The sequence below is a fragment of the Xiphophorus maculatus genome, chromosome 14, assembly GCF_002775205.1.
Source record: "Xiphophorus maculatus strain JP 163 A chromosome 14, X_maculatus-5.0-male, whole genome shotgun sequence".
Lineage (NCBI taxonomy): Eukaryota > Metazoa > Chordata > Actinopteri > Cyprinodontiformes > Poeciliidae > Xiphophorus > Xiphophorus maculatus.
This window is the reverse complement of record NC_036456.1, coordinates 9,070,840-9,096,553: the sequence shown is the minus strand read 5'-3', so window position 1 is coordinate 9,096,553 and position 25,714 is coordinate 9,070,840. Positions and strand designations below refer to the sequence as shown.

At 36.7% G+C, this 25,714-nt stretch overlaps 2 protein-coding genes across 6 annotated transcripts; both read left to right on the top strand.

Annotated features, from left to right (window-relative positions):
- Positions 1-1,096: 1,096 nt before the first annotated feature.
- On the top strand, positions 1,097-22,762 carry LOC111611058 (B-cell receptor CD22-like). The gene is made up of 23 exons (XM_023346678.1): positions 1,097-1,211; positions 1,348-1,426; positions 1,550-1,611; positions 2,412-2,687; positions 3,434-3,712; positions 4,677-4,799; positions 5,866-5,919; positions 6,011-6,070; positions 7,155-7,214; positions 7,828-7,887; positions 8,123-8,179; positions 8,274-8,324; positions 13,497-13,640; positions 14,308-14,343; positions 15,279-15,548; positions 15,641-15,916; positions 16,296-16,568; positions 16,663-16,926; positions 18,697-18,813; positions 18,961-18,976; positions 19,066-19,154; positions 22,451-22,507; positions 22,597-22,762. The coding sequence occupies exons 1-23, from the start codon at positions 1,175-1,177 to the stop codon at positions 22,686-22,688; spliced, it is 2,832 nt and encodes a 943-aa protein (XP_023202446.1). The 5' UTR covers positions 1,097-1,174; the 3' UTR covers positions 22,689-22,762.
- LOC111611126 lies at positions 2,515-9,147 on the top strand. 5 transcript variants are annotated; one of them, XM_023346800.1, is made up of 16 exons: positions 2,515-2,698; positions 3,434-3,712; positions 4,677-4,799; positions 4,952-4,967; positions 5,078-5,163; positions 5,706-5,759; positions 5,866-5,919; positions 6,011-6,070; positions 6,411-6,467; positions 7,155-7,214; positions 7,659-7,715; positions 7,828-7,887; positions 8,123-8,179; positions 8,274-8,324; positions 8,719-8,778; positions 8,997-9,147. In XM_023346800.1, the coding sequence occupies exons 1-16, from the start codon at positions 2,695-2,697 to the stop codon at positions 9,095-9,097; spliced, it is 1,179 nt and encodes a 392-aa protein (XP_023202568.1). In that variant the 5' UTR covers positions 2,515-2,694; the 3' UTR covers positions 9,098-9,147. The 5 variants fall into 5 exon arrangements, with proteins under 5 accessions (XP_023202568.1, XP_023202567.1, XP_023202570.1 ...); XM_023346799.1 differs by having other exon boundaries at positions 7,656-7,715; XM_023346802.1 differs by lacking the exon at positions 6,411-6,467.
- Positions 22,763-25,714: the final 2,952 nt, after the last annotated feature.

Below are 25,714 nucleotides of genomic sequence, written 5' to 3'. Positions count from 1 at the left end.
TTAACTGTAACCATTCTGAGAATCCCAGGATTAAGCTGAGTCAGCTGATGGCAGGCCAAAAGAAATTACAAGAAGTCTCAACGGGAGGTCTCAGAAAACCCAAAACAACACCTGAAGAGATACTCAGCTAACTTTCTGTTGTTAGTTTTAGTGTCCTGGCTAAGAGTCTAAAAGTGACACTCATGGGAAAGTTTGGAGGTGAAAACCACTTCTGACTAAAAAGAAACAAAGGCCTGGCTCACTATGTTGAAAATATACTCAGAACCAATAAAACGGTAAAACTCATTGAAAGTCGTTTTTCCCTTCACATCTGACTCGAAATGAACACAACATTTCAGAAAATTATCATCATCCCCACAATCAAACACGGTGCTGGTCATCTGTGATCATCCTTTATTCATTGTTAATGGAACCACAAATTCTGTTTTCATCCCAAAAATCCATAAGATAAATCTGTGACCACCACTCATCACCTTAAACTCAGGCCCAATTGGGTTAAAACAATGATACAAAATACACCAGCAATTCACCACCAAATGACTAGAAAAGTCATTTAAGCCATTCATCTTTGAAAACCTTTAAATGGGGTTGAATTAAAACAATTAGTTTAAAAAGAGTGGCTGCCAGTCGTCGTGATTGCTTGATTGTAGCTGGTTACTGCAGCTTGGCATGAGTTATGTACGGTGACATTTGCACAGTGTACATGGAACAGTCTTTAGACTTCATAATAATGGCACAAACAGAAACCGTGTGCAAAGCAGAGCTAACCATACTTCCTGCACAGCACTTTGAAAGACTAATGTGGTCATGAAGACGATGGTTGCTTGAAGATCAACACGATAAATACATTCAGTTTTTCACATTCAGATAATGCACCATTGTGGTTGGGCCATATTTTGTCGTTCAAGTAATTATGTTTTTGCTTAGTAGGCAACAACTATGTACGGTAATCCATTTTACAAAAAAAAAAGTTGGTGTTTTTTCTTTACCTTGGCTGTAGATTTCTCGGTATTGGACAGGAAGTATGACATTTCTCTGTGGCGAAACCTAATATAGAAACGGGGGTCTGATCTCAGTGTGAACTGAAACTAATTTCCTGTCCTGTGGGTTTTCTCTTTGCAGCATTTGGCTGAAACACTTTAAAAAGGCAGAATTATCTGGCTTACAAATAAGGATGAAACACACTTTATATTACGTACTGGACATACCGAGTAAGTATATAACTTCACTTTTTCATGTTGATTAGTGCAGAGTATGTTAAATGTTCGTCAAACCTTTGTCAACAGAACAGTGTTGATAAACCTTTTTCTTTTTAATGATTACATTTTCTTTTTCATGGCTGTGCAGTACTTCTGAACCGTGCCGTGACCTTTGTAGACAAAAAAATCTGTTGCGCAACAAAAATTGGCAAAATTCGGATCTCTTGGTACGAGAATATATTAAGTCGTTTTCTTAAAAAAACATTTAATAAACAGAACATCTGATCGACATTGGACAGACTGGACATATAAAACAGAAACCTTCTGTTGTTTTGCTTTAACTTGTTTAGTGTCAAATGTTCAACATTTACTTTAGTGTGGATCATCTTCGTCTGCTGTGGACATGCTCAAGGTAACTTCACTTTTATTCCTACCAACATTTGAACACAATTTATTTTTTGACACAGTTTTAGTTGTCTGATCCCCTAAAGGTTTCCAGTGTGTCTCACTATAACAAAACACCTGCAAGCTGGAAGATTAGAGACATTTTTATGTACGTGTTAAACAATGACATTTATAAACTTGAAAGGAATGTTTTTTTCCCCTCTACAATAAAAGCATATTTAGTATCCAATATCCAAAATGCATTAAATCTAGATTTCTGTAAACTATTGACATTTGTAAATTATAGCAGAAAACAAAACAACTACAAAAAAATTTTACTTTTTATTTTATTTTTCTTTACAAACTGGCAGGACTATACAATGATTGACTTAAAGAGACAGGTTGACGCTTTATTAGTTTGCAAATTAGGAGTGATATAAATTCATGTTGTTACAACATTGGTGCTTTTTAAATTATTTTTTAACATTTTGTGTGCTTGATGACAGCAGATAGACCCAGAGCCATTCTGACAGCAGGTCCAACAACCATACCAGTAGGGGGCAGTGTGGCGCACCCAGTAGGGGTGGCACAAAATGATAGTAGACTCCGAGTTCAAGTCAAAAATGATAGTAAACTAAACAGAATTATTAATGTCACACAAGGAGGTTTTTATCAATGCAAATTTGTGAAAGAAACGAACAACCTCCAAAGTTATTCAAGTAACAGGATTACAATCAAAATAACCTGTGAGTTTATTCAGAAATAGAACTAAAAATGCTGATTTTTCTTGTCTGATTTCATGCTTCTGCTCATATCTGCTGTAAACAGTTTCCAACAAGGTTTTTGTGACTCAACGGCCAAACTGGCCTCAGATGTTCAGTGGTGAGTCGATCACTCTGACATGTGAGGTCCAGGGAGGAGAAACCACTGGGTGGACGTACGAATGGAGGAGAGATGGGTCGTTCATACACAGGACACAGAAAAAAAACTTGACTTTCAGTGTTTCTGAGTCCAGCGGAGGAGATTACAGGTGTCTGGGTTTTCTCAAAGATGACTGGCTTTCTTCGACAGAGTGGAGTGAACCCATCTCACTGTCAGTGTTACGTAAGTCATGTGTAAGTTTCATGTTTTCTAAAATTTAATTGCAGAAATGTATGTTTCTCAAGGATTTATTAAATAAATAAAAAAAATGTACCACCAAAACTGAGACAGGGTGTTATGCATAACAGATAAACATAACCAAAATATTATTTTGGGTGGTGTGGAACTTTTATTTACAAAAAAAAAAAATGTTTTCTTACTTCCTCTCGCTCTATTGTCTCATAAAGAAAGAGAATTTAGAAAAAGGTTTTATTTTGAGCTATGATGTCTGCATTTGATGTGAGGGCTAAAGGTTTTGAAGAATGTTGAGAACGAATTCAAAGAAGCAACTGGCTTCGGGTCAGTCAGACTCTCACATCAGAGCCTTGCGACAGGGCAGGAGAGAGCTTCCTTATAACAAATGTCAGATCATTGTGTTCATCTTCTGTGCACTCAAAGAAAAACAATTATAACGAAAATAAAGGTTCCATCAATGTCTCTCTTGCTTAGAATAATTCAGGCCAGGTTTGATTGGTCTGTTTCAGATTTGGAACAAATCTAGAAAATGAAACTTTCAAAGAAGCCATTTAATTTAGCAAAACTGGAGGCTACTAATCAGATACAAACGTTACAGAAAAAAGATTACATGAGGAAGCTAGTTTATGGAATATAATGTGGACCCGCTGTCTCCTATGTAGAATTATAAGTGTGATTCACATCTATGCTGGTTTCTTATATTTTTGTTGTCTCTATGCTAAACTCGCTAACAGGTAAACCAAAGGCCCATCTGACTATGGGCAGCACAGAGCTGCCAGTAGGAGGCAACGTGATACTAACCTGCTCACTAAACACATCGTCACCGTTTAGTTTGAAATATTTCTGGTACCGAGGAGAAAAATCATCAGAGCCTGTGAGCTCGCAAGATGCTGATTTCCTTTCAAATGGACAAATGAGCGTCTCAGAGGAAGGACTGTACTGGTGCAGAGGAGGAAGAGGAGAACCAGTTTACTACACGGACTACAGTGATCACGTCAATATCACTAAGAACTGTGAGCTTAACATTTTCTCTTTGAGTGATTATTCTAGTAAACATCTCTTTTTTTCCCCTCAGGTTTCACAGAATAACTGAATTAAATCTAATAAGTCCAAAATAAACTTCAAAATAACAATGAATTGGATTTTTTTTTTTTTACATTTAAAAAAATATCCAGTTGTTCAAAAAGAACAAAACAGAAACTCAGAATCGTCCTCCAAATTCAAAATGAATATTTTTACACACATTTTACACTGAATTATCACTATATAAAAGTCACATTCTTATGAGCATTTTAGATTTTCTCACAACATTTAATTGAGCAAATGATTACAATCGGATTTTAATCATTTAAATTAATAACAAAAAAAATATAGAAAAGGACCAGAGAATGTCTTGTATCCAGGTACACGTTTACAAAATATTCTTTACCTTTAAAGCATTGCTTTATTTATCGTTCTTGTGCAAGAGGCCTTCGTTGACCTTAAGTTGAAAGGCAACGTGCAGAAAGAGACGAGGAAACACATTATTTCATTTAAACTGAGATTATTCAGAAGATCCTCTCCTTTAACTGTACCAGTGTTGATTCTTTACAGTCTCTACTGGAGGCTTCTTACAAAAATAAATCATCATCTTCACACATAAAATCTCTACTTTCTATCAATATACATATACTAACATTACCTTACAGTGATGAGTTACGTTTTACTTACTGTCCTGAAAGGTTACTGTATGTAGTTTTTAGAAAAGCAAATGCACCTCCAATGCACCTCTTATTTCATGTTTTACTGTGTAACATATGAAAAGAAGACCACCAATGGAACATCACTCCTTCAAAGATGTTGATTAAATTATTTATTTCTATGTGCTGTGGATTTTATTTCTAATTGACTTTAAGTCACCCTTTTTAATCATAGAATGAGATGATAAAATCATCATTTAAATGCCACCTATTCCTTTTTCGTGTTTTATATTTCCAGTATCCGTTGAGTCCGGCGGTCCAGTCGGCTCTTTGTTGCTCGTGCTGCTGGTTGTTGCTCTCCTTGGTGGAATCAGTCTAATTATTCTGCTGCTCTTGTTTTGGCGCAGCAGACAGACGAAAGGTGAGACGTTTCTCCCCCCCCCCCCGCACCACCTCTTCTGGATCAGGCTCATTGTATTTCAAATTAATCAAGAACACAGATGCATTCTGATATTACGACAAAAAAAACCCCAACATAATATGAATGACACTATATAAAAATTATTTTCACAGATTTTCGGCACGTGAGGTGAGTACATGACATCTCATCGTCTCTTTTCGCAAAATCGTTTCTGTGTGTCTTTATTGCTCTTTTCTGGTTGTTTTTCTAACAAAGTGGTCACATTTCTTCTGCTTTAGATTAAATCCATCACAGATCTCCAATCAGAGCTTCACCGCTAATCATGGAGTCAACCACAGTGAGATGTACACCTCCCACCCTGAGGGTTAGAACACAGATTAATGCAGTAATTCATGTATTTTTTAAATTTCACTTTCTTAAATGAATAGAAAATAAGCAAGGCAAATATATGTTTTTAGACTTTGCACTTTGTTTTGCCTGCTGACTTATTTGCAGTCACGTTAAAAAAAATTGGAGCATGTGTTCTGGTGAGGCTTGTTTGTCAGATTGAAAGCAGCTCTTGAAAACCTTTCAGCAGGTCATAAAAATACATTTAATTTGTCCCACATTTCTGTATTAAATGTTTTTTTAAGTGGTCTGACTAAACATTCTAAACCAAAACCCCATGTTTTCATTAGCTGTCAGAAGAAATAATTGTCAAAATTAAGAAAAAAATAAATAAAAAAAAGTATTTAAAAAAAATCAGTTTGCTTGTAATAAAACTATATTATGCGTGTAATAAATCAAATTCAGTTCACAAATTAGTGAACTGAATTTGTGGAATGAATTAAGTTTTTAACAATATCCTAATGTATTGAAAATAACTGTATATTATTAAAGCCTCTTGTCTTTATTCATTCTTTACAGTAAACAATCCTTCTCTCAGTTTGTCACTCGGATCCTCAGAGGTCAACAGGAACAGTGGAGTATTTTTGTTATAATTGTTTATAATGTAACTTGTTGGTAAATTAGGAAGTTTAATCATGAACAACTCGTATATAATCTGTGGATATTTTTTTTCTTGCAGATAAATCCGACACTGTTTACTCCCTGGCTGAATTAAAAACCTCTGGGACAAAGAGTAAGATGGAAACATATTTATTTTAGAGCAGAAGAACAGAATTCAGAACGGATTTTGACCTTCAGTTCTTTGGGTTTGTTCACCTCAACAGGGAGTCCTCCTGATCCAGAAGAGGGCGCTCTTTGGTCACATGTGAAAACACAAGCTATAGGTAATTCATGTTTTCTGTAGCTGTAAGAGGCAGATCATCATAGACTTAAAAACAAAAGTGTTTATCTTATTGTATTATACATATACAATGTGCTTTACCTGCTGATTTGAGTCACTGAGATGAATGATCTTTTCAATAATATTCTAATTTATTAAACCTCTAATCCTTATTTACGCTTTACAGTAATCAACACTTCTTTCAATTAGTCACTCAAATGTTGTAATGTCAATAGGAATGGTGTAATATTTTTTTATTAAAGTTGTTAAAATGCCACTTATTGGTCAATTAGGAAGCTAATGACAAGCAACAGATATATAATCATTGAATATTTTATTTGCAGATGAATCCATAGACAATGGGTACTCTCTGCTTGAAGTAAAAAACTTTGGAACAAAGAGTAAGACGCAAACATATTCAGTTTACTGAATCAGAACACAAGTCAGAACTGTTGTATAACTCTTACAGAAATATGTTTTTAATAACCGTTGCCATGTCATGATATATCCTTTCACAGACAATCTGTGAAAGGAAAGAGCTCTTCCACCTCCTCCCAGCGATAGTACTGCTGTTTGCAAAATTGCACCGCTCCCGGTCAAAAGCAACCAATCAGAGCAAGGAGGAGGGTTTTAGCGCTGTCAATCAATGCTGCTCAATGTGCTAATTGTGGAAAAAACAACTTGCAGTTTCAGGAAAACAGGAAAATTGGTCCACCATTATCTGTGCGAATGCTAAGTAGCCTTAGCATTTGTTGCAGGCTATGTTATGGTGAACCAGCTGTAGCTTAGCAAAGAACAAGCTGGAGGGGGGGTGAGCATGAGAGTGATTGACAACACTAAGACCCTCCTCCTATCTCTGATTGGTTGTTTCTGACTCAGTGGTGTATTTCTGTCGTTCGCATTGGGAAAAGACAGAGGAGCTTGATTCTTTCTTCTTTTTTTCACCAATTGTTTCTCTTATACTATGATGACATAATGATAATTTTAACAAGTATGTAAAAAACATATATGTATGTAAAAAAAAACAAACAAAAAAAACTTTACATTTTGCAGCTTTAACCTTCAGGTCTTTTTTTCCACCTCAACAGGACTTTCTGTTGGTCCAGAAGTGAACACTGTTTACGCCAAGGTGAAAAAAGGAGCTACAGGTGCTGGCAATAAACCCCTGCTTACTGTCTGTGGCCTTGTGTATGTTTTAACTGGTATTTTACAGATTTGTCTTTGGTGATGAGCTCAAAGTCTTTAAATTGTAATAACCCCTTGTCATCAGCCTGATTTTTAGTTCCCTCCAAAGATTCTCCACAGTTTTCTGATTCACATCAGGACTCTGGCTTAGCCACTCCATTCTTGTTACATGAATGTTGGAAAAAATTAAAGACTACTTTAAGCCTCAGTCTGAGAGGTGTTACACATATCTGGGCTGAGCTACATGTTGTGTGACTTTACTCAGAAATGATTGCTGATGAAATCTTGCAATATCAATAGGAATATAGAGTATTTTTGTCAGAGTAGTTAAGAATGCTGCCAATTGGTCACTCTGAAAGCCTAATGTTGTGTAACTGTTATATAACCCTTGAATATTTCTTTAGCAGATAAATCCATAAACACTGTCTACTCCCAGATTGAAGGGAAAAATGTTGGGATGATGAGTAAGATGAAAAGATATTCAATTTACAGCATCAGAGCAGAGATCAGAACTGTTACTAACGTTGTTTTTTTGTTTGTTTTTGTTTTTATCTTTTTTATTTTTCACCTCAACAGAACTTCCTGTTGATCCAGAAGAGGTCGCTGTTTATGCTAATGTGAAAAAAGGAGCTATAGGTACCGTACTGGCAATAAATCCCTTCTTACGTTTAGTTCCATGTCTCCACTGGTATTGAGAGGTAGAACCTTTTTATTCTCAAATTTGTTCTGTTTCTGTTATTCTAAAGAAATTCACACTGTTCTCCTGGAATTGTATAACTACAATGTTTAATGAATCTCAATACTTGTGGCCCCAACTTTGTGGCATAAAGATATGCAACTGATGTGTAATCCTTGAATATTTTATTTGCAGATAAATCCATAGACACTGTGTACTCCCTGACTGAAATGAAAAACTTTGGGACGATGAGTAAGACATTTGATTTACAGCAGCAGAACATAACTCAGTCAGAAAGGGGTTTAACCTTCAGGTTTGTTTGTGTTTTTTTTAACCATCTCAACAGAAGATCCACATGATCCACAAGAGGGCGCTGTTGGCTCCGACATGAAAACAGGTACAGTTAATTCTAGCTGTCTTGCTTTGTTTTTACCGTAACGTGTCCTCATGCTATTAGACTCAATTTAATTACACATCATCTTACAGTTTAGACGATAATCTGCCTTATTTAACAAATACAGCCACTAGAGATCAACAGAAAATGACAGAACAGTCACATAGTGGATAAATCAAATGTTCATTGATGTGCTTTTTGATAAAGGTGAACATATTTCTTATGTACACTTCACTACCATATTACACCATCCACTCAGATTTTGTAATAGTTTCTGTTCATTTGTAAGAAAACAGACCAGTGTCCCCCATCCCTTTGGTTTCTCTCACACCTGTCCTTGTAAATGTATTTTTCTTTACGAAATGTCCGATTCTCTGGGCTTGTATTTTTTTTTCAGACTGTACAGCAGCGTCTACTGAGATGAACCATTTGAAAAAAGCCAAGAAAAAAACTAAAGGTAAAGAAAGAGAGACATTTATTTCAAGGCCCTTTTGCCCAGTTAGAGGGTTTAAGAATGTTTAGTTGTCGCCTCTTTTTATTTGAGTTGCACATGTGTTACGCTGACAATTACCAGATAACGAATAACATATTAAAAGATGCCGATTGAAATGTGTATGCAGATACATTACAGCCTTCCAGTTTAAATATACAATCTTTTTATCTCTCAATTCACAGGAAAACGGAGTCGTTCAGCAGATGCAGCAGTTTATGCTAACGAGTCAGGAACAGCTGTGGCTAGTGATGGTCCCATGTCCAGAAAAGCCAAAAAGCATTAAAACTCTCATTGTTTAGCTGTTATCTAAAATAAACAGCATCTCAAAAATGATTTATACTTGACTCAATAATTAAATGGAAAATCTTTTTGCTATAAAATTTTGGAGTTTTATAGCAATAAAACTCCCAAATTTCTGTTCTGAATACCAGGTTTTCTGGCAATTTGAGATTTGAACTTTGGTGATGGTTTGATGTCTTCAAGGTTGAAAGCCCTGCTTAATGTTTTCCTAATGTTGACTCACTCCAAATATTTGTCCTAAGTCTGACTACAAACATCAGAACTAGAAAACAACCAATAAAGTATTCTCTGATTAAAAACTCTGGAAAAACTCTTACATGCGTTTATCCTCAATAGGTTAGATTACTATTATTATTTCATCTGCACAGATTTCAAAATCATGTCTTAAAAAAAAAAGAAAACAATTACACTGCTGCAGCTCATATCCAGATTGCTGCTGGCAGAGTCCTGACTATCTTTGAGGAAAACAGATTTCAGTGAACCAGTTCTTAAATCACTTCATCTGATTAATGTCTGTCAAAGGATTTAATTCAAACTATTGCTGATTGTGTAAAAGGCACTGAGTGACCTTTGGCCTCCCCACAATGGAGTTGATCATGTGTGTACTCACATATCACCTGATTCTGCAGATGGGCAAAATCTACTGGTTCTTCTCAGTCAGGTCTAAAAATGGGCCTCAAATTTACATTAATATTTCCTTTATGTGATTTATAAAATATATGATTTTTCATTTAAAAGTTGTATTGTAATGCAGTTCTCTTTACCTCTGCTCCTTTATTTTGCTGTCACATTGAATTACAATGTGTAAGAATGATGCTATCCAAATTACCTTCCTATTGAATGAGACTGAAGGATTTTATACAATTGAACATGAGTTGAAAAATGTATCAGAATTTACAAAAACCTAAAGTGGCCAAACTCTACCTCCGTTCTTCTTCTTTTGTTAGAAATTGCTTTGGGTTTTATTTCAAATGCAGTGGACACAGAGACAGGAAAGGGCAAACAACAGAAAAAAGAAACAAAGAGAGGACTGGCAAAAAGTCTAAAGGAAAGTAGGGAGATGAGAAAAGAGGAAGAAAGAAAGAAAACAACGCATTAGGAAACTGTTTCTGCAGAAAGAGAGAAAAAAGAGAAGAAACCACAGTGACAAACAACATACACTGCCTGGCCAAAAAAAAAGTCGCCACCAAAAAATGGTCACACTCTCTAATATTTTGTTGGACCGCCTTTAGCTTTGATTACAGCCCGCATTCGCTGTGGCATTGTTTCAATAAGCTTCTGCAGTGTCACAAGATTTATTTCCATCCAGTGTTGCATTAATCTTTCACCAAGATCTTGTATTGATGATGGGAGAGTCTGACCACTGCGCAAAGCCTTCTCCAGCACATCCCAAAGATTCTCAATGGGGTTAAGGTCTGGACTCTGTGGTGGCCAATCCATGTGTGAAAAAGATGTCTCATGCTCCCTGAACCACTCTTTCACAATGTGAGCCCCATGAATCCTGGCATTGTCATCTTGGAATATGCCCGTTCCATTTGGGAAGGCAAAATCCATTGATGGAATAACCTGGTCATTCAGTATATTCAGGTAGTCAGCTGACCTCATTCTTTGGGCACACAATGTTGCTGAACCTAGACCTGACCAACTGCAGCAACCCCAGATCATAGCACTGCCCCCACAGGCTTGTACAGTAGGCACTAGGCATGATGGGTGCATCACTTCACCTGCCTCTCTTCTTACCCTGATGCGCCCATCACTCTGGAACAGGGTAAATCTGGACTCATCAGACCACATGACCCTCTTCCATTCCTCCAGAGTCCAATCTTTATGCTCCCTAGCAAACTGAAGCCTTTTTTTCTGGTTAGCCTTACTGATTAGAGGTTTTCTTACGGCTACACAGCTGTTCAATCCCAACCCTTTGAGTTCCCTTCGCATTGTGCGTGTGGAAATGCTTTTGCATTCACAATTAAACATACTCCTGAGTTCTGCTGTTGTTTCTCTTCGATTTGATTTGACCAAACGTTTAAATAATCGCCGATCACGATCATTCAGGATTTTTTTCCGACCACATTTCTTTCTGGAAGACGATGGTTCCCCACCATCCTTCCAGTTTTTAATGATGCGTTGGACAGTTCTTAACCCAATTCTAGTAGTTTCTGCAATCTCCTTAGATGTTTTCTCTGCTTGATGCATGCCAATGATTTGACCCTTCTTAAACAGACTAACGTCTTTTCCACGACCACAGGATGTGTCTTTTGCCATGGTTGTTTAAGAAATGAGGAGTTACTCATTGCATCAGCTGGGGTTAAATAACTTGTTGCCAGCTGAAAGATAATCGCCTATGCAGTACTTATCCAATAGGAGACTTGTACCTATTTGCTTAGTTAAATCCAGGTGGCGACTTTATTTTTGGCCAGGTAGTGTATATAAATACACCAATGAGACTGAAAAACACACAAATATTTTCACAAGAAGCATTCTGTGGTAAGATGGTGGTTATCTTCAATCACCTGGAATGTATAATTAATGGAATTATTAGTAAAATTTAAAGTTATTTTAGTTTAATTGGGGCAACAAGTCCAGTATCTCTGGATTCATGAGTCAGACTTTTCTCTCTCTCTCTCTCTCTTGTGAAAAAATGAATTCAAAACCACTGACATGTTTATTTACCTTTCAGATTTCTGTTTTATCTTTTGTTAGTAGTTCAGAGTAACATGAACACATTTTTTTATTCACATCTCCTAAGGAGTGAAAAGTTTCTTCATAAGTGATTGTAAGGTGGAAATGTACTGGACAACCAAAACTTGAAATATCTGATCACATTTGTTCTTCGTTTTCTGCTGATTGGAGTCAATTGGGTGAGAAATTCTAGCTAAGTTGATAGGAAATGTTGAAATGTTGTTTGGTCAAGCTAAAATGAAGAAGTGGGAAATGCTAAAATGAAGAAGTGGGAAATGTTACGAAACTCAACGAGCTCAAAACGCAGAAAAAAAAGGGAAAACTTGCGATTTAATGTTTATATGAAACCTTAACGATTGTTTTGATATGAAGGATGTCTGTTGATTTAAGTGAAAAACAGAGCTCTGGTGAGATTGAGACAGTTGATGTTTAATTGAACTTTTTTCATTTTAATTATGTTTGAACTTATTTATTGTAGAGACAAATATGGCAGTAGGACCAGTGGGAGGAGGCAGATTAGCTTGATTTATTTTTATTTTTTTCACAGAATATCTGTCTCATATTCTACTGTCAGAACATGGTGACAGTTTGAGACATTATTCACTGCAAATGTCAGGCTTCATGTTTAAAAACTGTTTGAAAGATGCAAAGGGCCAGTTTGGCGCTGCCCCACCACACACACACACACACACACACACAGAAAATGGATATTTAAAGTACATCCTTTTTTTTATGTGTCTCTTTAATTTTTTTTTACCTGTGTGAGAAGTGCTAGTACTTATATTTTAGGTATGATGTTTTTTTTCTCAGATTGAGAGAAATTAGCTGAAACGCCTGATATCATTCTGATGGGAAACAGACCCAGTGCCAACACTCTGAGCCTTTCAGAGGAGGGAGGAAGCGCTGTGCTGAAGGCGCTGTGGTTCTCCTTTAAAATAAAAGCACCTGAGTGGAAGATTTCAAAATTCTTCGCAACTGCGGTGAAATTATTGGGTTGAAAGAATGTGACTGTCTCCAATATTGGGGGGAAGACATCCCCCCTCCCCCTCACCCCGGTTAATACGCTTATGGATGAAGTTAAAAATTAAAGGTCAGTGTGTGGTGTAGGTTTGATTGATATCATTGTTAGAGGATTGTTCTGCTGAAAAGAAGATTTTCCATCCTTTCTGTCTCACAAACGGACGCCCCTAAATAAAATTCACAAACTTTTTTTCACTCTCCGTACATTTTTAGAGTTTCTTCTTAAATCTATTTAAACTCCAAACTATTTCACACTGTCTGATCTCATGTCTGTTTATTCACACCTAAGACCTTATATATCTGTGATAGGTGAGATCATTCTCACCATCACTTGTGTTTAGATGAAAAGGGGATTTTATGGTTTGTTTGCCAGAGAGTTCGCACGCAACACAAACCAAGTAGTGGATTAAACATTTAAACTATTCATTTGTTACAATAATGCTGTTTACAGTTTATTCAATGTGAATTTTATTTTATGGTTTTCACTAAAAACAAAAGAAAAATAAACTTATCTAATGATTTCATTTAAACCTTTTGTAAAAAAAAAAGAAAAAACGTGATGTGCTTCTTTTACCACAACTTCTCATTATTGGAGCGGAAACATCACAGCAGAAACTCAGTGCAGTGATGTCAGTGTTTAAAATAAACGTTGTCCCGTCATTCTCAGATAAAACGTTGATCCTGTTTCAGACGGCTCCATTTCTCTAGAGACGTTGCAGAGGCAGCATGTTATGAAAGGAAGATTATTGGACCAAAGCAGAGCAACACATGGTTCCAGGTTGAGGTCAGGATGGGGAACACCTCACCCAGGGTTCTGGTCTCACTCTGTAAGTAGATCACTTTATCTGTATGAATGATGCAGATTAGAAGAACATCGTCTTTGACATCTTGTCTGCTGTAATATCTACTTTATCTTCCATTGTATTTGTGTAGCTTTACTTAGTATAACCATTTGTTCTTGATGTGTTTGCTGCAACTTCAAACAGGTTATTTCAGTGACAAATTACTAACACAAACATTTCTGTGCAAACATTTTGAAAAGCTGTTTATTGTAAAATCAGACTTTAGCACAGAACTTTATATCCCATACAACTAATGTGGGAGAAATGAAAATATTATATAACAAAGATGAAAAATGAAACATGATCTGATACAAGAGACTTAAATTATTCATTAAAAACTTTTATCACGTTTTTACCAGTAGAGATGAGTGTGAAGTTTCCGTAGCCGTGCAGAACGTCTGCAGATGTTCTGTCTTCAGTCAGGATGTGAAGTTTATAAAATGAAGTTTTAACTCATCAGAAAAACAACAATAAACTAAAACATTTGATCTTATTCTTATCAGAACAAATAAATACTCAATATATTTATCATAGTTGCATTTATTTAACAGGTAAACAGAGTCATAGCTGAGTGTGAGGGTTTGGCAAATATTTTTGATTTAATTTAATTAATTTATTATTTATGCTGATGAACTTTCAACCTTTATTTCAGTGCTGAACACACTGCTCTGCTGTGGACAAACTCTTGGTAATTTCAGCCTTTAATCTGTTTTTAATAATTTATCCTCTCAGGAACAGAATCCAGTTTATCTTTTATATCAGATATTATTCTGTGTTTATCTTTTAATTTTTATCTTGATGTGTTTTTGTTATAAATCAAAAGACAAACTTGCTGAATGTTGGTTCTGTTATAGATCCTGTGCTGACTGTTGAACCCAACTGGTTGAATTTTTATGATGGAGAGATTGTTACATTTATCTGTGACATGAATGTAGGAAGAGACACTGACTGGAAATACCGGCTTTAAAGGAATGGTCAAGAATTTGTTCCCTATCAGTCAGATAAACGTTTCAGTTTTCAACGTATATCTACTAGTTATAGACATGAATTTCAGTGCTGTGTATGCTGGAAGGGTTCATCTGACAATAAGTGCAGTAAAACTGTCACTGTTACTGTCTCAGGTAAGACCTGAATATTTTAAAGAATTACAAAGTTTTATATCAGCCCTAAAAAAAAACATGCATTTGCTATCTGTATTTTATTTCATTATTTCAAGCAGATTTTTTTGTTGATAAAATAGTGTCTGAAATATGACACATACATAATTACTGGGTTTGATTTTTATAAAGTCAAGTGAGACACAAATTTCAAAAAGAGCAACAAAACAAAGAAAATATTATTTACCTTAATGTGAATATATAGATTTGCTTAATTGTAGAGTTAACCACATTATCTTTTCAGAAAAGAGAATGAACTCTTTCATGTTATTTAATTAAACAATTTCAAACTAATTCTTTTTCTATTTTACTTTCTAAAAAGTATCTATAATAAGCAAAGATGACAATAAAATGCATTTACAGATTTTTCACATATTTACTTTTCTGAGAGAAGCATCACTCTTTATAATAAGCTTTTAATTGCAGTATTTTATATAAAATCAAATATTTGTTTTTATAACATCAGACAGACCCATGGCCACATTGACAGCAGGTTCAACAACCATACCAGTAGGGGGCAGTGTGATACTGAGCTGCTCAGTGGAGCCCTCTGCTGGATGGAAGTACAGATGGTTCAGACGGACCTCAGTCACTTCTTTTGTTGAATTCAACACAAATAATGAAGAAAACAGAGAAATCACTGTGACACAAGGAGGAATCTATAAGTGTGATGGAAAGAGAGGAAATCCCTCATTCTACAGTCATTCAAGCCTTGAGAACATCATTGAAATAATGTGTAAGTTTTTTTAAAGACTTTTAGAAACTAAAAGTATGAAATTAATATTTCTCATGTGATTTGAGTTTTCTCTTCTTATCTGATGTAAACAGTTTCCAACAAGGTTTTTGTGACTCGACAACCAAACTGGCCTCAGATGTTCAGTGGTGAGTCGATCACTCTGACATGTGAGGTCCAGGGAGGAGGAACCACTGAGTGGACGTGTGAATGGAGGAGATCTGGGTCAATAATACACAAGACAGACAGTAAAGACTGGACTTTCATTGTCTCTGAGTCCAGCAGTGGAAACTACACATGTCAGTGTAGAAGCAGAGATGACTGGTATTCTTCAACACAGAGGAGTGAAACCATCAGACTGTCTGTATCAAGTAAGTTGACACTTGTAAATGAAAATGTGGCTGATTTAGTCCATAGTTGAGTTGTCAGAATTAATGCTTAACTCCCACACACACATACAAACACACACACACACACAGATTGAACCTTTCTATTAGAAAAAGTTTCTATATCAGGTTTACTTTTGTGAAGTCTCACAATAATCAGAGGCTGGTTGTTAATCTGTATGGCTGAAACGATGAATAACTACCAGAATAATTCATATTAATGAAGTTCTACATTGTTGACATATTTTCAGTAATTTTCCGATCTCATTTATTTCAGTTAACGAGTCTGTAGCTTGTTCTGCTACAAGACTTGTATGTTTTTTTAAATTATTGAAAATTAACCAATTTTAATTCATGTTAACAGGAGATAAACCTGGAGCCAAACTGACAGCAGGTTCATCAACCATACCAGTAGGGGGCAGTGTGACACTGAGCTGCTCAGTGGAGCCCTCTGCTGGATGGAAGTACAAATGGTTCAGGCGGACCTCAGATTCTTCTTTTGTTGAATTCAGCAGAAATAATGAAGAAAACAGAGAAATCACTGTGACACAAGGAGGAATCTATAAGTGTGATGGAAAGAGAGGAAATCCCTCATTCTACAGTCATTCAAGCCTTGAGAACATCATTGAAATAATGTGTAAGTTTTTTCTATAAGACTGTTTGAAACTAAAACTATGAAATTAAAATTTCTCATGTGATTTAATTTTTCTGCCCATATCTGATGTAAACAGTTTCCAACAAGGTTTTTGTGACTCGACAACCAAACGGTTCTCATATCTTCAGTGGTGAGTCGATCACTCTGACATGTGAGGTCCAGGGAGGAGAAACCACTGAGTGGACGTGTGAATGGAGGAGATCTGGGTCAATAATACAGTGGACAGACAGTAAAGACTGGACTTTCAATGTCTCTGAGTCCAGCAGTGGAAACTACATGTGTCAGTGTAGAATCAGAGATGACTGGTATTCTTCAACACAGTGGAGTGAAACCATAACAGGTGATTTAATTGTTGTTTTTTTCTGAACAGATTGTAGAAAAAATGTTTTCCTGATATGTTGGATTAAATGAAGTTTCTTCCCTGGACAGACCAGAATAAAACTGACTAGGCCTAATTTGAGTTATGAATTTTTAACTGCAGAAAACAAGGAGCTGATTTTTATTGTTCACTTCCTTTAACAAGTTACAATAATAAAACCACAACTGTTATAATTTGTGTTGCTATGTGCACATTGTTCCCAAAGTTGTTATTTATCTAAAGAATAAAACAGAAAAGTTCTAGGAGTTAACAAGTTGAGTGTTGAACTATTTTAGTCAGATTTCTCTTTAAATGTCTTTTTGTTTAGATTAAGCAGCTCATTGTTGTGATACAAGTTTGTTTGACCTGGTCTGAACTGTGAGGATAGATCAGCAAAACTAAATGCAGCAGGATTCCTTTAATAACATCAATATTCACTCATATTAGTTTCTTATGATATTATGATCTCTGATACAGTTACATCACTACTACCTCAAAATAACAGTAGATAACTTTTTTTCAGCAAAATTAGAGTAAAACATTTTCTAACTGGCCACTGTGAGGATGTGGTTTTATTCTCTGTGTGTTAATTTAGTTCCTGTCTCTCTGGCCATTATTGCTCCCAGCTGTCTCTATTGTTCCCTGATTACCTTCCCTGTGTATTTAATCCCATCTGTGTTTCCCTGTCGGGTCCTAGTCTAAAGTCTAAAGTCATGTGTCGTCTACCTTTCCCTCGTTCGAGTCCAGTTTGTATTCCAGTTGCTACCAGTGTTTGAGCTCTTTGCCTTATTGCTCACCTGTGCTGCCTGGACTTTGTATTTTGTGATTTCTTCATTAAAACCATCATCATTTGCTCTACAACCTGGGTCCACCGCGTCGTCCTCACCACTCAATAACCACAGTTTGTAACAGCCACATCTAAATGATCAAAAACGCCTGAAAAGGTTTAACCAAATTAAAGCAGCTGCTGTTCTTGAACCATTTGGAGTAAATGCAAAAGCTTGGTCTCTTACGATGTCAAAATGTCAAATAAGATGTTTATATATTTTTATTTTTGCAGTCAAAAATCCTTCAACTGTAATTAATATGCAGATATTAAGTTTGTGACACAAACAAATTAGAAACTTTTTGCTTTGCCAAAACTTTTCATGTCTATTTCTATGTAACATTGAGTGTTGAATGTTTGGACTGGACAATAAAATGAAAATGTAGAATTAAGTATTCTGTTTGTGGATTTAAAAATTGATCAAAATCGTGCAAAAAAAAAAAATGGACATGTTCATGTGTGTGAGTGTTTTTCTATGTTCTCCAGATACTTAATGTGAAATTTCATTAGAGAAATGGCACATCTGGACAACAACTGGACAACGTCTGATATATAAACTTCAAATGACTGAAACTCCTCAGTGATTCAACATACAGTCATCACTGAGGCTCTAATGAAAGATAATAACTAGAGGAATGTCTTATAATTATAGACATATAAACACAATAAAATAGTCGTTACAATATTGTGCATTGTACAAATAAAAGTCAGAAAAATGACCTGCACCCTATTAAACCCACCAGGTGTGATAGATCTGTCCTCTGAGATGAACAGATGTTTGTTTTTAATACATAGAATCACAATTTAACAATATCAAGTTAAAGCTGCAGTTTGTAATTTTAATAAACACACTAATAAAATGTTTCTGTTGCTGTTGAATAAAATGAGGACTAAAATAAATGTTTTATGATTTATTGTGTTTCCAGTAACTGTATCCAGTCCTGTCATCTCTTCATTTCCTGTGATGTTGATCGTTGGACCAGTTAGTGGAATCGTTCTCATTGTCCTCCTGCTCTTGTTGTGGCGCTGCAGACGGTCCAAAGGTCAGAACATTTTCTTCTCATTTTATTGCTTCTAACCTGAAATAATGTGTTATTGAATCACGTGTATTAAAATATGACTTTTGAAATTCGGTTCATCAATTTAATTCTGTTGTCGATGATCTAAATGGCTTTTTTTATCTTCTCCAGATTTGAGCTGCATCAGGTCAGAATGAAATATCTGTTCTTTCATCATAGTCATAAACTCTTGATCTTTGTTTCATAGTTAAATTTTATCCACTTTAATATTTTTAGGTCATTTCAGTCTGAAAGCAGCAGCCAGAGGCCGACCACTAATCATGGAGTGAACCAGACTGAAAGTGATTACAGCTTTCTGCTGCATGGTTAGTCACAGAATAAACATCAGTATTAATTTGGACATAACATCACTTTGTTGTAACTTTTTTCTTCATAATAAAACAGTTTTATTAAATGTATAAAAATATCAAAGTGTCTACTTTAAGAGTCATTCCTTCTGACAAACACAAAACAACAAAGTGAAACACCTGAATATTTTGTTTGCTGAGCTTAATTTTTATGTCAGAATTAATCTACAGATATTATGGTTCTGCTGCTCAGTATGACAACATATAATTATATTATAACCATGAGTTTGGTTCATAAAAACAATTCAAAGTTGTAACAAGCTCACAATTATCCCCATCAGGAATGAAATGATAAACATAGTATCCGAGCATCTACAAAATAGATCTTATTAATTTACTTAACTGTGAAAGAGGACATTACCTGTCCGGATCACTAGAAGAAAATTTACAAAAAACAGAAACAAAAATTCAGCGGACCTAAATCAAACCTCAGACTGAAGAACTTTTGGCCTCCAAGTCACTTAAACTAGCTCTTTTAAATGCCAGATCTCTCTGTGCTAAAGCTCTATTCATTAATGATTTCATCACTGAGCTTAATATCAATGTTATGTTTCTGACAGAAACATGGTTGAATGACAATAATGAACCGATCGTACTAATTGAATCACCGCCTCCAAACTACAGTTTCTTCAGTGAGAATAGAAAACATAAAAAAGGAGGAGGCGTGGCTTCAGTATTTAAGAATACCATAAATTGTAGTAAACTTTCCTTGGGTCACTTCGCCTGTTTTGAGTATCTTGGAATTGAGGTTAAAAGCCACAAACTAACTTTGACACTAACTTCATACAAAACTCCAACATACATGGAAAATTTCTTTACTAACTTGAATGAGCTTTTATCTCTCATATGTATTGATTATGATTGTTTAATAATTGTCGGTGATTTCAACATTCATGTTGACAACCCCCAAGACAGAGGGGCAAAAAAACTTTCTAATATTTTACAGACTTTTGGTCTAACGCAACATGTCAAACAAGCAACACACACTGGACCTGGTTATCAGTAAGGGGGTGAATATTTCCAATGTCTCTTTTAAAGTTTTAAAGTCCCTCCACTGGCTCCCTATAGCTCAAAGAATAGACTTTAAAATACTGTTGTTAGTTTATAAATCACTGAACGGCTCAGCAACACAATACATTAAAGATATGCTTTTATTGTATCAACCTTCCAGACCTCTCAGGTCTTCTGGTTCTGGTTCTGCTCTGCATCCCCAGAACCAGAACCAAACGAGGAGAAGCAGCTTTCAGCATCTATGCACCACAAGTCTGGAACAAACTTCCAGAAAACTGTAAAACAGCTGAAACACCGACTTCCTTTAAATCTCAACTGAAAACCCACCTGTTTAGAATTGTATTTGAAATGTAATCAATTACAAATTTATTGATGGAACTTGACTTAATGATTGATTCTATATTGCATTGTGATTCTGTGTTTGATATGATGTAAAGCACTTTGAAATGCCTTGCTGCTGAAATGTGCTATACAAATAAAATTTGATTGATTGATTGATTGATAATTGCATTCAGATACAAACTTTTCTTTGACATTTTTTTACATCTACTTTAGACCTCCTGATCCAGAAGAAGGTTCTGTTTACATTAATGTGAGACCAGATAATTACAGCTCAGCATGAAGGTCAGATAAACACCTGATTGATTAGATTGTTACTGATCATTTTATCTTCTAATGTGGCTCCAGTTTCTGTCTTGGACTCTGGCTTAGGCTAAATATTATCATCTTTCATTTCAAGTCTTTATTGTCCGGTGGGTTTATTTTACATTTCTAAAGCAGACTTTTCAAAGGTTTTAAGCAGCATAGCTTTTACAACTGTGCTGTTCATAATAAATACAAGACTGTGACGCAGTTTGTATATTGAAGCCGGTTTTTATAGAAATGTGCATAAGTATATACATGTACAAATGTATAAACATGAATAAATGACATAGTTTCTACAACACAGTGATGTAATTCAGATATTCATTAAATAGTAGTGTTTCCTAATGGTCTTAATTGTTTTACTGCAGCACAAACAAATGAGAAAATGAACAATTTAACATTAATTGTAAATTAAATGTAATATTTTAATAAATCCCATTTTATTCTAAAAATGCACCGCTCCCAGTCAAAAACAACCAATCAGAGCTAGGAGGAGGGTCTTAGTGCTGTCAATCAATACTGCTCAATGTGCCGATGGTGGAAAAACATACTGTTTGGAAAAAAGGCCATCCACCTTCATCTGTGGCTGTGAAAGTAGCATTAGCATTGGTGGTAGCAAGAGAGCGATTGACAACACTAAGACCCTCCTCCTAGCTCTGATTGGTTGTTTCTGACTCAGTGATGTATTCTTGGTGTTAGCACTGGGAAAAGGCAGAGGAGCTTGTTTTTTTTTGTTTTTTTTCCACTTCATCTATCTTACATTAAATTGTCACGACATAAGTAGGAGTGTGTGTGTGTGTTTTTATTTAAGTAGATAAAAACACAAATATATATATATATATATATATATATATATATATATATATATATAGTTTAATAAAAAGTTACATACTGGTTACATACAGCTGGTTTGATCTTTGTTTTGGTGGGGTTTTTTGGGGGTTTTTTTTCGACTCAACAGGACTTTGTGTTGGTCCAGAAGTGGTCACTGTTTACACTATTGTGAAAAAAGGATCTGCAGGTACTGATAATAAAACCCTTCTCATGGTTTGCTGACCAGGTTTTGTGTGTTTCCACTCCTATTTTAAAGATTTATCAATGGTGATGAACTCAGAGTATTTAAATTGTAATGGCACCTTGTCGTCACCTTAATCCTAATCTTTAGCTCCCTCCAGAGAATCTCCACAGTTATTACATCAGGACTCTGAATTACCCACTCCAAAATATTATTGCTCCAACCATGTTGGGACTAAACCTAAAAGTCAGAGAGGGGTTACAAATATGGGCTTGTAAAGCTACTGGCTGCATGCCTTCCGGTTTTACTCTGCGATGAATTAAGAGTCATAACATTTTACATTCTCAGATTGTTGTGTGTTTTCTGAAAAAGAAGTCCTCATTGTACTGTTGGAATTGTTTAAATACATTTTTAATGAATCCCATTACCCGTAGGCCCAACTTTGTAACTTCGAAATCTTGTGATGTCAATAAGATCAGTGGACCATTATTGTCAAAGTAAAGTAGTTAAGAATGCTGCCAATTGGTCACCTAGAAGGCCTAATGTTGTGTAACTGTATAATCCTTGATTATTTTCTTTACAGATAAATCCATAAACACTGTGTACTCCCAGATTGAAGGGAAAAATGTTGGGACGATGAGTAAGACATTTGATTTACAGCAGCAGAACATAACTCAGTCAGAACGGGGTTTAACCTTCAGGTTTGTGTTTTTTTAACCATCTCAACAGAAGATCCACATGATCCACAAGAGGGCGCTGTTGGCTCCGACATGAAAACAGGTACAGTTAGTTCTAGCTGTCTTGCTTTGTTTTTACTGTAACTTGTCCTCATGCTATTAGACTTATTTTAATTACATGTAGTGGTATAGAAATATGTATATTTCTACACAAACAGTTTCTGGTCCACCATCCGGCATCTCAGGAGGGGGAAGCAGTACAGCACCACACTGTTTATAGTGGGGATGGTGATGTTAAACCCTAACCCTATACTTTGAAGACCTCCTCAATCCCACCAACATGCTTTCCAATGAGGAAACTGAGCCAGGGGACTTTGGGTTGGGCTCTCCAATCTCTGGGGATGAGGTCATGAGGTGGTTAAAAAGCTCCTCGGTGGCAAGGCCCTGGAGGTGGATGAGATCCCCCCGGAGTTCCTTAAAGCTCTGGATGTTGTAGGGTTGTGTTGGCTGACGCGACTCTGCAATATTGCATGGACATCAGGGGCAGCTCCCCTGGATTGGCAGACTGGGGTGGTGGTCCCCCTGTTCAAAAAGGGGGACCGGAGGGTGTGCTCTAATTATGGAGGGGTCACAAGTGTGGAACACTGGACCAGCTCTACCCCCTTGGCAGGGTCCTGGAGGGTGCATGGGATTTCGCCTAACCGGTCTACATGTGTTTTGTGGACTTGGAGAAGGCATTCGACCGTGTCCCTCGGGGAGGCCTGTGGGGGGTTCTCCGGGAGTATGGGGTACCGGGCCCTTTGATACAGGCTGTCAGGTCCCTGTATGACTGGTGTCAGAGTCTGGTCTGCATTGCCGGCAGTAAGTCGGGCTCGTTTCCAGTGAGAGTTGGACTCTGCCAGGGCAGCCCTTTGTCACCGATTCTGTTCATCACTTTCATGGACAGGATTTCTAGGCGCAGCCAAGGTGTTGAGGGGATCCATTCTGGTGGTTTTAGGATCTCTGCTTTTTGCGGATGATGTGGTCCTATTGGCTTCATCAGGTCATGATCTGCAGCTCTCGCTGGAGCAGTTTGCAGCCGAGTGTGAAGCGGCCGGGATGGGGATCAGTGCCTCCAAATCCGAGGCCATGGTCTTGAGCCTGCCCCAAGTGGAGGAGATCTTGGGATCTTCTTCATGAATGAGGGAAGAAGGGAGAAGGAGGTTGACAGGCGGATTGGCGCAGCTTCTGTCGTCAAGTGGGCGCTGTACCGGTCCATCGTGGGGAAGAGAGAGCTGAGTCAAAAAGCGAAGCTCTCGATTTGCCAGTCGATCTACGTTCCCACCCTCATCTATGGCCATGAGCTTTGGGTCATGACCGAAAGAACGAGATTGCGGATACAAACGGCCAAAATGGGTTTTCTCCGTAGGGTGTCTGGGCTCTCCCTTAGGGATAGAGTGAGAAGCTCAGTCATTCGGGAGAAACTCAGAGTAGAGCCACTGCTCCTTCACGTCGAGAGGAGCCAGTTGAGGTGGCTCTGGCATCTGGTCAGGATGCCTCCTGGACGCCTCCCTGGTGAGGCGTTCTGGGTATGACCCACCGGGAGGAGGCCCTGGGGAAGACCCAGGACACGCTGGAGGGACTATGTCTCTCGGCTGGCCTGGGAACGCCTCGGGATTCCCTCGGAGGAACAAGTGGCCGGGGAGAGGGAAGTCTGGGCCTCCCTTTTGAAGCTGCTACCCCCCGTGACCCGACCTCGGATAAGCAGAATAAAATGGATGGATGGATGGACATGAGTTGAAATAGGCATCAGAATTTATAAAAACCTAAGGTACAGTGGCCAAACTCTCCTCCACTGTTGTTCTTCTTCGGTTAGAAATTGCATTGCGTTTTATTTCAAATGCAGTGGACACAGAGACACGAAAGGGTAAAAAAGTGAAAAAAGAAACGAAGAGAGGACTGGCAAAACGTTTAAAGGAAAGTAGGGAGATAAAAAGAAAGAAAGAAAGGAAGAGAGAATGTATCACATTAGGAAACTGTTTCTGCAGAAAGAGAGAAAAAAAGAGAAGAAACCACAGTGACAAACAACATATATAAATACACCAATGAGACTGAAAAGCACACATACATTTTCACAAGAAGTATTCAGTGGTAAGATAGTGTTTATCTTCAATTAATGGAATTATTAGTAAAAGTTAAAGTTATTTTACTTGAATTGGGGCACCAAGTCGAGTATCTCTGGATTCATGAGTCAGACTTTTCTTTCAAATGAATTCAAAACCACTGACATGTTTATTTACCTTTCAGATTTCTGTTTTATCTTTTGTCAGTAGTTCAGTGTAACATGAACACATTTTTTTACTCAACTCCTAAGGAGTGAAAAGTTCATTCATAAGTGATCGTAAGGTGTAAATATACTTTACAACCAAAACTTGAAATATCTGATCGCATTTGTTCTTCATTTCCTGCTGATTGGAGTCGATTGGGCGAGAAATTCTAGTTAAGTTGATAGGAAATGTTGAAATGTTCTTTGGTCAAGCTAAAATGAAGAAGTGGGAAATGTAAAAATGAAGAAGTGGGAAATGTTACGAAACTCGATGAGCTCAAAACGCAGAAAAAAAAGAAAGCCAAAACATGCGATTTAATGTTTATAAGAAACCGTAACGATTGTTTTGATATCAAGGACGTCTGTTGATTTAAGTGAAAGACAGAGCTCTGGTGAGGTTGAGACAGTTGATGTTTAATAAAAATTTTTTCAATTTAATTATGTTTGAATTTATTTATTGTAGAGACGAATATGGCAGTAGGACCACTGGTAGGAGGCAGATTATCTTGATTTATTTTTATATTTTTCACAGAATATCTGTCTCATATTCTACTGTCAGGACATCGTGACAGTTTTAACAAATATGTAAAACATTTTAGATTTTATAAGCTAACTAACCTCCAGAACAAACATAAATCATCACTCCTCCACCAACCCTGCTTCAAGTTGGAGAACAATTGTACATCATGGTAGGAAAAGTTATTCTACAATCTGCAGGAAGCTTTAATCATTTTTGGAGTGCTTAACTACAAATCATATGACTTTTATTTCACTTGTTTTTAATAAATAAAACAACTAAAACATCTGATGATAGACTCTGCCCTGAAATATAAAAATAAATAAGAAAAGTGTGTTTGTGTTATGT